This window comes from Echeneis naucrates, chromosome 15 (genome assembly GCF_900963305.1).
Source record: "Echeneis naucrates chromosome 15, fEcheNa1.1, whole genome shotgun sequence".
NCBI classification, from domain to species: Eukaryota; Metazoa; Chordata; class Actinopteri; order Carangiformes; family Echeneidae; genus Echeneis; species Echeneis naucrates.
In genome coordinates, this window is record NC_042525.1 from 9053767 (window position 1) to 9065861 (window position 12095).

Here is a 12095-nt window from a genome sequence, read left to right on the forward strand (position 1 = left end):
CACTGGACATCTGGATATTGCTGGCTGTCCACAAAATTCAAGGGTGGAGCGACACCGTGTGGTTGAACTGCAGAAGTGCATCAATCAGGATCTGTGAACAGGTTGCCTAGTTGATCAATTATAGCTAAAACTAAACCAGATTATCTTAATACTAAACACAGTGTCACTATGATGCACCCCGTGTTTTGCTTTATAGGAATAACATTTATAGCGATGCGTATCAGAGAGATGAAACTGATGTAGCTCCACGATTGAAGGCCTTTTCCATTTCATAAGCGTACCCATTGATTGAATGCCACGACAAGAGTCAACAACCTTTATTTATCCATATATGTGCCACTCAGAAATTGGGAAGAGTTGTTACAGGATTTGCCCTTAAGAGAAGCCTATATGGATCATTTACAATTTTTCTCTCTACAATGAGGCCATTGACAAAAATGAAAAGGGGGAACAAAGACAATATGGTCGTAACAGTGTAAACACATGGTAATATACATGAAAGCAAAAAAGCAATAGGTATCAGTGACATCAAATTAAAATGTAGGGTAAGTTAGTATGAATAAGAACAAAAGACTCCTGAAACCCTAACTTTTTTTCCTCAAATAACAGCTCAGCATACATCTCTACATAGCATGCAATAAGGCACCTATCTAACACAAGGAAGAAACCTATGCTACAGTTTGAAGCACAATTGTTATCCAAATGAAAAGAAATGAAAATATTGCTCACCATAATGTTCACTCCCATAAAAACTGTATATCTCTCATTCCCTTTCATATAACCCAAACCATATCTAAAAAAATACATGTTTGTAAAAGATATTTTACACAGAACAGTAAATAGAGCGCAATCCATTGGAATTTCGAAAAATCTTGTAAAAGTGAGATTTTGTGCAGTCTTAATATACACAACCCATTTTTTAGCTCAAATCTTAACAGCCTGCAGATCAACTTGAGTGTTACTTATATTCTATACACAGGTCAAGAAATTAGTTTCCAGAGAAATGAAAGTGTGATGTTGAATTTCATGTACATTTGATGCTCAGGTACAGAGGAAACAGCACAGTAAATAATTAGGACACAGGTCATGTTGTTATATGCTACCCAGTAGGTCTTTATTTCTATTATGCCTTTTCTTATGGCTAAATTGCATGTCATAATAGAATCAGGGTGTCAGCCAGTATTGCTCTCTGTACAGTCTATGCAGCGGTGCTAAACCATAGTAGACATACATGAAAACAACCTCATAAATATCAAGAACAAGCTGCATGAAAACACCTGCATCATGTTTATCTCCAACACTTAGAACAAATTAAAGTCATAAAGGAGAAAAAAAAAATATATAGGTGGAGACAAAGTCGATCTTACTATCAAAAATGTAATCTTTTGGAACAGCACACTAGTCACCTATACATATATATATAAAAGAAAATCAAGAAGTATTTACATTGGATTTTGATGTTTGTGTCATGAGTTACGTGGGTGAAAAATAACTATTTAAACTGAGACAACAGTTCTTGTTCACCAATTGTGTTGGTAGCCTTGAATAAAGTTGCAGCTGAAAAGCATGTGTGCCCACCTGAAGATAGATAAACTGAATACTTTTATCAAAAAGACCAGCCATAGGGTGAAATATATTTTCCCCTGGTCACAATTTTATCATGTAGATCTTCAAATCACGTTTTTTTTTTCCTTTAAAAGTGTTCAAAAGGTCCTGTAGCAAGTGAAACACAATCACAAAGAACAGAGGCTCTTTCACAATCTATTATACCCTCAATTTGAGCAGAGTCCCAGGTTCAGCTCTGAATTATAGGTTACGTGGTCCTTCAGGCGAAGAAGACTTGTGTTACTGTCCGTTTATTCTCAACTGCTCCGTATCAATGTGCTGACATGACAACTTTTGTCTTTAGAAGTTGGCCTGATGCTTCCCATGGTGCGATGATATCAATAATGGGACTATTGGTACAACAGAAACGGGGATGGATGTATGTATGTATTTGCATGGGACAGAATGTGAGGGTTTTAAAGGGGTTGCTCACTGATCCACGTGGATCCTGTGATGTCTGGAGAGAGAAGATGAATGGTTAAAGCCTTTTCCACACTGAGAGCACCTGTAAGGTTTTTCAACAGACAGGATACGCTGTTTTGGGAAGGCATTGTTAGGGAATCCTTTCCCTGTGGGGATCGCAGTGTACTGCTGCGGTTGCGGCTGCGGTGGTTGCTGCTGTGGCTGCTGTTGCTGTTTGTTCTCCAAGTGAACTCTCTGATGCCTTGCAAGGGAGGACGAGTGATTGAATCTTTTGCCACAGTGAGCGCAGGTGTAACTCTTTCCCTCTGAGTGGACTCTTTGGTGCCGGGACAGGGAGGAGGAATGATTGAAGCCCTTATCACAGTGGTGGCACATGTAGGGCTTGTCTCCCTGTTGGTGCACCCGCTGCTTTGGGGGGGTGCCATATGACATGGGTTTCCCAGGCTGAGGTGGAGAAAACACTGGATTCTGCAGGTGGGTCTTGTGGTGGCGCGAGAGAGAAGATGAGTGATTGAAGCCCTTGTTGCAATGTCTGCAAGTGTATGGCTTCCCTCCGGCATGGACTTGCTGGTGCTTCTTCAGGTGGCGTTTGCGGACAAAGCTCTTCCTACACATGTTGCATTTGTATGGCTTCTCACCCGAGTGGATCCTCTGGTGCTCTCTCAGAGTGGCAGCAGCTGCAAAACACTTTCCACACTGTGCACAGCGGTGGGGTTTGTCTCCAAGCACAACTGCAGTATGGGTCTTCTGGTGTTGCTTCAGGTTGGATGTTGTGGCAAAGCCTTTGCCACACTGGCCACAAGTATATGGCTTCTCACGTGCATGCACTTCCTGGTGCTTTTTCAGATGCCTTCTGCGCACAAAGCTCTTCCTGCACTGGGTGCACTTGTATGGTTTGTCCTCTGAATGCATCTTCATGTGTTCTCTCAAAGTGATGGCAGCGGCAAAGCTTTTGCCGCACTCCGAGCATCTGTGAGGCTTGTCTGGCAAATGAATCATCTGGTGAGACTTGAGGCTAAAGGCATCAATAACATCCTTGCCCATAATTTCAACTCCAGGAGGAACATAGGGCTTTTCTTTCATATGAATCTTCATATGCTGCTTGAGACTGGCCTCCACAGCAAAGCTCTCACCACAATGGACACAGATGTAAGGATTGAGGTCCTTGTGGATCTCAAAGTGTTGGTGAAGATCGGCTATGCTGCCAAAAATCTCCCCACATTCATTGCATTGCAGGCCATGGGCTTCATGTATGATTACACCATTCTCAGACTCCACTGTCAACTCCCCACCATGGTCAGACTCCACTTTGACAACATGCTCACTTTCTGTTTTAAGCAGCACCTCTCCAAGTAGAGCCTCATTTCCTGTGGTCTTGATTTCTGCTCCTGTGAAACAGTGCATCTCACCATGTTCCACCTTAATGTAATCATGATCTGTCTCGGCTACAATTGCATCCACACAGGCTACAGCTCCAAGGTCTGTCCCCAGCCCCTGGATCTTCAAGTCTGACCCGTGGATTTCGAGCTCTAATCCGCGCTTTTCTTCTGTCATGATCTCCGTTTCTGCTCCATAGTGAAGGTCGACGTGGCTGTGGGCTATGACACACTCCGACCCAAGTGTGTCAAGGCCGGGTGTGTCACATTCAGTCTCTGACTCGGCCATGAGAACACACTCCAGCCCCACGACCTCCGTTTTCCTGCCGGGCGATGACTTAAGAAAGAAATCGGGGATATCAAGCTTTGTCTTGCACGCTGCAGCACTGGAGCCCTTGTCAATATGCAGCCCTGCAAAAGAAGAGGGAAAAAAATTATAATAACTAATACCATTGGGGTATTCTCATGTATAAGCTTAGTTTATTTGGATAATGTCCACACCTTAAGAGGCCCAAATGTAATCTGTTGACTATAAATGGACACCTGTTAAGCTTTACAGTGAAAGTTATACATGGAGATCAAAGGCCAGCTCCCGCCTTATTTTTTTATTATTATTTTACTTTTTTCATGGCTCATGGGGCCTTAGGATATACAAAAGATATTAAAATAGGCCTTGTGGTTTAACGTTTAATTTGGAGTTGTGATAATTACTGAAAGGGACAAACCACATTTACTAAACGACTAGTTTCCATTCTCTTATTACACATTTATGAAAGTTTATCAAAGTTAGTTTGTTTTTTTTTGCTAGCGGAAGTTTGCCACACGGTGCTCAAAACACACATGGCCAACCAAACTAAGATCGTACTGTGTTGGTGGCACGCTGGCAAGAACAATGGCCGGGCACACTTTTAGATAAATTTATCTGCCTATTAACAATCAGTGTTATCGGAGGTTTACCGGTTTGATGAAAATCCAAGCTCTACCTTTTGCTTGGGTTCGGCTGAAATATGCATTCAAACTAAATGAAGTTGTGGAACTTGCGATAAACTACGTTCACTAAGCATGTCTCACTGAATCAAACTCGCAATATCAATGCTTGCAAGCTAAGTGGTGAATATGTTAGCCCTGTTAGCGCCATAGACCAGCTTCACTTCACTAGCTAACAGAATTGATAAAATCAAAGTGGATCACACCTTTATTAAGCACCTAATGCAAACGTGATCTACAAACCAAAGTCACACTGGCTAAACAAACTTACTTGGGAGCGCAATCTCCCCAGTCTTGTGATAAAATACAAAGTGAAAGATTGGGACATTTAAACAACGAAGTTTTGTTATTAAATGATGAACTACTGGTCGCTAGCCTCACATAAGAGCTACAAATAGCCGCTAGTTAGCTGGCTACGGTGTGTGGAGGGACTGGTTAACGACAAAACAGCATTGTGTTAGCTGCTAATGTTCGCGATTTAGCCCGCTAACTAGCTTCATAGCAAAAGCATCCAGTGAGTTAATGATACTTGGTAGTCCGAATAACTCAATACTTACATTTAAGTAAACAGTTGGTTTAAGAACTTTGGTACAATTTACGACACGACTGCCGACGCGGAAATTCTCCTTGTGCGAGTATTAACAGGCCATCTTGTTCTGCCACACCAGCACTTCCAGCTAGCCAAGATTACATGCTCGCCTAAGATGGCTGCCGCTAGCTAACGTTAGCCGCGTTAGCTTCCGCCCTTCAAAACATACTGATTTAGATCTGCCGCCGGAGCCATTCCCGAGTGCCCCCACAGTATTCGCAGCTTTGCTACATAAGCGTTTGACTGGTTCGTTTATACAATCGTAAACCACAATTTAACACACAGTGTCACTAAAGGCGACGCCGACAAGCTAATGGCAAGTAGGTTAGCAAGCTAAGATCCACACCGTAATTCCAAAGAGGGATGAGCTAGCTGAAACAAAGATGGCTAACCGTGAGGTTGATGAATGCTGCACCGAAAAAGCCCGGGAAATGACCCCCTTTTCTTACATAAGAACCGATGTAAGACGCCAAACGCAGTGCAGGCTCGAGATGAAACAGCCCAACTGTTTGTAAAACCAGCATGTAAATAAGACACTTGCAGGTGGAGAGGGAACGGTTGATCTTGGCTAGAGTCCGGGCTAAAGCTCCCCCTCACTGCGGCAGCACCGACAGACCGCACACACGACTGCAATGGCGGCCTTGCTGAGGTTAGCAGCTATCCAGCCGAGACAATATTAGCGTGCAGGCTACATAGCAATGGTGCCGAGCTAACGAGCCAGCTAAGCCACTGTGCTAGCACGGCTAAAGCCTGCCGTCCAGTTTAGTACCAGTGTGGAGAGTGTAAAACACAGTAGCGGAAGCTTTGCTCCTAACCACCCATCCGACCATGTTAAGTCTGATTTGGCTTGCTGAAGATAAACTGGACGTGGAATCCGGACAGATGGACGGGTCTATTCCACAAAAATAACCTGGATGAGATTCAGAGCTGTAATAGTTCCTTATGTCAGTAACGATGTGTCGCTGTATCTGTCTTTTTTTCAGCAGGACATAATGTTACTACCAGAGCGAGTCAGGGCCTGTATTTTTCCATTACAAAGTTCGCTACTATCACAATTGGATACGCAGAATACACAATGCATACGCTGGCTGCCGTAATAAATAATTACTAAGCTTCCATCCATCTAAACACGGAGTTCATCTTCCTCTGCGCTGCTACTCATCGCATTAGACTAAGTTGAATTTAAAGGTTGAAATGATGACCGGCGACTGATCCTGCTGGTTAAAAATGTATAGATCTTCCCATGCACACACCCACCTTTCAGTGTTTGTACTTTGTGAACGACGAAGGGCGAAAGAAAGGAGAATAGTAAATGTGTCTCAAACTCCGGGTTGAGAAGGGCTTTGCAAGCTGTTGTGAGCCTCGTCAAGCTGCTGTGTCTCTTCCTCCCTCTCTCTCTCTCTCTCCCTCTCTCTCTTTCTGTGTGTCTCTGCCTCGCTCTCTCTCTCTCTCTCTCTCTCCCTCGGCCTGTGTGTGTAGCTGGCGCCACAGCTCATCTGGCGCCAACGTTGGACGACCGACGTACTTTACCAAAAGCAATCATTGTCATTTTAATGCGGTGAGGAAACCGCTGCCGCCCCCTGCAGCCTCGGAGACTTCCAACCCAGACAAAAGTCAGGTCGCTATTTGGTCTTACTTCACATTTCTACTGGATCAGTTTTAATTTAAGTTCACACCCCGGTCTAAAGACGCCGATTACCAGTAAAATGCTGTATGTGAAAATGCAAAGGTAATAACATAAAAATGCACTTAGTATCAAAACTGAAAATATGACCAGTGAAGGTGGTGGCGACAAATAACTCAATCTGTAAATTAAGTGTAGTGGAGAAGAAGTTTAAAGAAACATTAAATAGAAATCTTCAAGTGAAATGCTGGTATCTTGAAATTGTACTTGAGTACTTCAGGATATTACCAATAATAATAATAATCCTTATTAAGGCAGCTTTATTTTTTCCATATATGAGGACAATTGATATTTTAACTAAAATGTTAATGCAGGAATGCAGCACTGTGGTATTAGGACTCTACATTTCTAAAGGTTCTAAGTATTTCTTCTACAGCTGCCTACTTTTGTTATTGTTGTCCATTTCCTAAGACATTGAGATTTTTGTTTGTGTGTTTTATTAGTTGAGCCACAGAAGAGCTTGCTTGAGACAAATTAAGGTAGTCTATCACATTCACATGTGAAAATTGTCACTTTACTGGCAAACGCTGATCCAACTTATTGTTGGGAAAACATCCAAGAAAACAGTGTAATGACACTGAGATATATATAGACAGGGTTATTAGGAGATTCACCACACAAACATGATCAACTTGAAGTGAAAGGCCATGGAAGAAGTTCACTATGTGCTTGAAAATTGATGTGTGGAATCACAAAACTACTGCAGACTGACTAAATAAAAAAAGTAGATAGCAAAATGCTTTCTTTTTGGACTTAGGATAAATTGTACGATTTGTAAATACATATTTAAGCTATTTTATTATCTTCCAACTGCATAAGCCCCATGTGCATATTTGTCCAATTGTGAGTGATCACATACTGATCTAGACAGCAGTGTGAGAACATTTTTGTTGATCTTTTTCTGAAGCTCTACCAAATATTTTAACATTACATTTGTATTAAATTAGTAGAAATTAGCAATCAATATGGGAATTCCATGCTTGATAAATAGGAATGAGGAATAGAGGATATTTAGAGGGTTAATATATTTTGTGTAGTAATGAATTAGTCCCACAAGATGATGCTGTATGTATTGTTGATAATTGCTGTGGCAATAGCGCAATACATACTATACATAAATGTGAAAATGGAACAGAGGACATACCACAAATATTATCTTAAAACAAACAATTGAACCAAGAAAAAAAATTTAACTCATGTTAACAGCGTACGGGTGAAAAAGCTGTCAAGGCCGTTCATGTTTTTTGGTTTTCATAGATAGCATGGATAGTTTCTTTGCTACCTTTTTGGTCAAATAAGAATGATTTATAAGGTTTTCATATTTTCTCTTTGTGACTTTATCACATCCTTAAGATTGGTCTATAGAGTGTTGCACATCAAGGGCTTCTTCTTATTTTGGTAGTTTCAATTTTTCCTGTCCATTGTCTTTTTCAGTGTTTGCCTCTCCGCCACGCTTTGTTTTCAGTAAGTCCATCTGTAGTAACACCCATTCCCTGATCATTAAACACCCAACTAGGAATACTGGTTTTACCATGAGAGTAGAGCACATAACTTACATTCTGTCTCATGCAGCGCCAGTCACATAGTTTCACTGACGCTGTTAACTTCTGGAACTAATTTTCTCTATTTTCCTCCTCACTTTTTGTTGAGTTCTTGCTCCACCTGAAGAACTGAATACATTTTAAGAAGTTAAGAAATTACTGCTCAGTAATTACCTGAGGAGTGTGAATATTTTTTTATATCACCCGGATTTTTTTTTATTTTATTTTATTTTTTTTTTAACTTCTGGTATGTCTCACCATAGCACACTGGATTTGGACAGATACAACAGCTTGGAAAAATCTCGTCGCTCTAATGGTCGTAGCCAGTCCAGGGCCCAGGCCCAGACTAAGTATGGAGAAGTACTGTGTGACTTTTGCACAACAAGGAAGCAGAAGGCTGAGAAGTCCTGCTTGGTGTGTTTGGCATCCTACTGTGAGACTCATCTCCAGTCTCACTATGAATATCCTGCTCTAATGAAACATAAACTGGTCAAAGCCACTGGTCAGATGAGAGAGAAGCTCTGTGCGCAGCATGACAAGCTGTTGGAGGCTTTTTGTCGCACTGATGAGACGTCAGTGTGTGTTCTGTGCATGATGGATGAGCACAAACACCATGACATTGTCCCGGCTGGAACTGAGAGGACTGAGAAACAAGTGAGTGATAAAAATGACATGTCATATGTATGTTTGTTGAACGTAATACAAGGCTTACAGGCGCACAAAACGAATTCTTCTGTCTTGTCCTCGTCAACTAATTATGCCAACTTTAATGTCATTTTCTCTGCAGAAACAACTTGGTGTCACGTTGCACAAATCTCAACATAGGATTGACCAGAGAATTAAAAAATGGCAGGATCTCAGACAAGCTGTGGAATCAGTTAAAGTAAGTTAAATAAAAATGTCTCAATCTTACCACATTGCAAAAAAAAAAACCCCACAATATTACAACAAAGACAAGTCATTCAACCTTTGGGAAATAAAACCTTTTCCATCCTTAAAAAAAAGAAAACTTTCTCTCTCTCATCAGCACTCTGCTCAAACAGCCCTTGAGGAGAATGAGCGAATCTTCACTGAGCTGCTTCTGTCTATAGAGAGGAAGTACAATGAAGTCAAGGAGATGATCCGCACCCACGAAAGGACCACTGTGACACAGGCTGAGATGCTGCTTGACCGCTTAGAGGAGGAGATCACCTTGCTGAGGAAAAAACACACGGACCTGGAGAAACTTTCACACACTGATGATCACATACACTTTCTCCAGGTACGCTTTCTTCAACTATGTGACTTTTGAGAGTTTAGGCAATTCACTTGATGTATCTCCTGTTCAAAATTTATGTTCTATTATTTTATCAGAGCTGGCAGTCTCTGTCAGGACCCTCGGGATACGAAGACCTTAACAACATCAGTGTCGCCCCACATTACTCCTTTGATGCTACCAAGAGAGCCATTGCTGCTCTGAAATTGCAAGTGGATGAAGTCAGCAAGACAGAAATGAGCAAAATCTCAGGAGCAGGTAGACAGATTTTGTCTTCTGTGGACTTCATTGAAGTTGTTGTTTTTGTGCCAATCATTGCTTTCGTAAAGCTTATTGGGTGTTTTTTCAATCTGTCTCCTCATAGTGAAGGAGGTCTACATCACACAAGATGAGACAAAATTGAAAAGAGAATCTGTTTTGAGGGAAGAATCAAAGACAAGAGAAGAACCACGGACAAGAGAAGAACCACGGACAAGAGAAGAACCACGGACAAGAGAAGACTTCATGAAATGTAAGTCATGCAGTTAGATAAAAAAAAATAAAAATCTTTTTCAGGGAAGCCTGGTTTTTAACCTGGTGTTTCAACATTTAGTATTTAGCAATAACTGTTCTTCAATCATTGAGTTTAGTTTTAGATTTACAAAGAGCTTTTCGCTGTGTCATGCACAGTAAAAAATCCGTGCCCAACACTGTGATGACCACACTATGTAGACAAAGGACTGAAACTTGTTTTATGGAAGGTATGCAACTTGCAGAACAAGTATGGCGTAATGTACGAAAGCAAACTTATTGTTCAGTATTGCTTAAACCAAAACAGGTGTTCCATGGGAGTGTCATGCCAAATCTTTTCGTGAGATAAATTTGTTATTTTTAAACACACAATTATTTATTTTTGGCTATTTACATTTAACATAATGAAAGTAAAGAAAAATTGTTGAACAGCAAGACTGCAGGTTTCATCTAATGTCAAAAGAGACAAATACTAAAAAATACAAAAACACTGAATTGGAAAATGAAGACTAAAGAGTAGCACCAAAAGGGCTGATAATTTAATTGTCTTGCATTTTTTTAGACTACCGTCAGTTGGTTCTGGATGTCAACAGTGTCCACCCAAACCTTCATCTCTCTGAGGGTAATCGAACAGCTACGATGAAGAATGAGCGAAAAAACTACCCTGATCACCCCGATCGATTTGAGCACTGGCAGCAGGTGAGAATTTAAGTTGGTCTGCTTGTAAGTGTCGCACCAGATGGGAGTATGATGGATTCTTAATACAGCAGACAGCAATAGGTTTTTCTGATTAATGAATATTATACTATGTAATCGTGTTACATTTAGTTTTAAAGTCTGTTTTTTCTACTTTACATTTACTTGTAATGATTGAAAACTATGCAAATCAGATGTTTGTATTGCTTTTTGTTATGTCTTACATTTGAGTAATTCCTCATGTAAACGCTTGTCTAATAAAGGCACTCTTTAATGCATTTCATTCATTTTATCCCCAGGTTTTGTGCACTGAGAGAGTGAGTGGGACACGTTGTTACTGGGAGGTGGACTGGAAGGGGACAGAGATTGATGTGGGTGTTACCTACAGGGGAATCCGACGTAAAGGGAATGGAAATGAATGCAGCTTGGGCTGGAATGACAAGTCCTGGAGTCTGTACTGCTCAGACTCCAAATACTCCTTTGTGCACAATAATAAGAGCAAAGACATTCCAGGTCCAGTGTCATCTCGCATCGGTATCTATCTGGATCATGCAGCAGGAACAGTGGCATTTTACAATGTTTCTGATGGCATGCAGCTTCTGCACAGAGTCCAGACTACATTTACAGAGCCCCTGTACCCTGCATTCAGTGTGTGGGGCTTTGGTACCAGTATAAGGGTGTAGGAGAACTTCTATAATGCAACAAATTTCCCTTTCCTTTTCCACAATATTTCCTATATGGTTTTGACATTTGAAAACAGAATTATTCCTTGTTAGTTTCATTTTTCACAAAAAGTAAATTTTTCCTCATGCTTTAGCTATTCTATGAGCATTCAGCCAAATTGGCATGTGTTTGTTCTGTTGGTCATTGGTTGCAATTTTCTAACAAGTCTTTATTAGTCACGTTTTTTTCTGTATAATGTAAATATTAAGCATATTATATTTTCCTCATTGATATATTTGGGTGTGCACTTTTAGCATTTTAAGAGGACCAAACCATTTGGAAAAATTACACCAAAAAATAAGGCGTGATTACTGTGCAGTTATATTTATGCTCCTTTTATGTTTCTAAAAGAGCTAACTCTCTTGGCAAATAAATAAATCTTAATTGTTCTCACTGTAGGGCCAGAGAGGTTCCCTTAAATGCGTAAATTAAACTTCATTTTCTAATTGGGTAATAACCACGAGATGTGTTTCATGTCCATATGGTTGTATGTAAGGTTGTAATGATAAATGTATTAAAACTGGAAGAGAGACCACAGAGGGTGTTTCAGCATGGGGATCTTAGCGCTGGATCAAAGATACTGTTTTAATACTATCAATATTGTGTCTTCATCATCAAGACCCCAGGGGGCAGCAGACACACACACACACACTCATGGAGATACAGACACTCATGGAGATACAGAGAGAGGGTGAATGTGGGTGTG

The 12095-nt window shown here is 40.8% G+C and overlaps 2 protein-coding genes across 5 annotated transcripts; one reads left to right on the forward strand and one right to left on the reverse strand.

The window, feature by feature from the left end:
- Positions 1–302: 302 nt before the first annotated feature.
- Positions 303–6465, reverse strand: LOC115055886 (zinc finger protein 883). Of its 4 annotated transcripts, none has more exons than XM_029521949.1 (2): positions 6238–6465; positions 303–3815 (listed from the first exon to the last, which is right to left on the reverse strand). In XM_029521949.1, exon 2 carries the CDS (start codon positions 3691–3693, stop codon positions 2035–2037), a length of 1659 nt encoding a protein of 552 aa, XP_029377809.1. In that variant the 5' UTR covers positions 3694–3815; positions 6238–6465; the 3' UTR covers positions 303–2034. The 4 variants fall into 4 exon arrangements, with proteins under 4 accessions (XP_029377809.1, XP_029377810.1, XP_029377813.1 ...); XM_029521950.1 differs by lacking the exon at positions 6238–6465 and adding an exon at positions 5430–5837; XM_029521953.1 differs by lacking the exon at positions 6238–6465 and adding an exon at positions 5373–5837.
- Positions 6466–8237: 1772 nt separating this feature from the next.
- Positions 8238–11926, forward strand: ftr14l (finTRIM family, member 14-like). Its single transcript, XM_029520674.1, has 7 exons — positions 8238–8859; positions 8993–9088; positions 9233–9466; positions 9559–9718; positions 9825–9971; positions 10533–10669; positions 10966–11926. The coding sequence occupies exons 1-7, from the start codon at positions 8455–8457 to the stop codon at positions 11347–11349; spliced, it is 1563 nt and encodes a 520-aa protein (XP_029376534.1). The 5' UTR covers positions 8238–8454; the 3' UTR covers positions 11350–11926.
- The last annotated feature ends 169 nt before the right edge of the window (positions 11927–12095 follow it).

Coding starts and splice junctions, on each gene's coding strand:
- LOC115055886 (XM_029521949.1), bottom strand. CDS start 3,693: ATGGCCGAGTCAGAGACTGAATGTGACACACCCGGCCTTGACACACTT.
- ftr14l (XM_029520674.1), top strand. CDS start 8,455: ATGTCTCACCATAGCACACTGGATTTGGACAGATACAACAGCTTGGAA. Junction 9,089..9,232: donor AAGCTGTGGAATCAGTTAAA/GTAAGTTAAATA, acceptor CTCTCTCATCAG/CACTCTGCTCAAACAGCCCT. Junction 9,719..9,824: donor GAGCAAAATCTCAGGAGCAG/GTAGACAGATTT, acceptor GTCTCCTCATAG/TGAAGGAGGTCTACATCACA.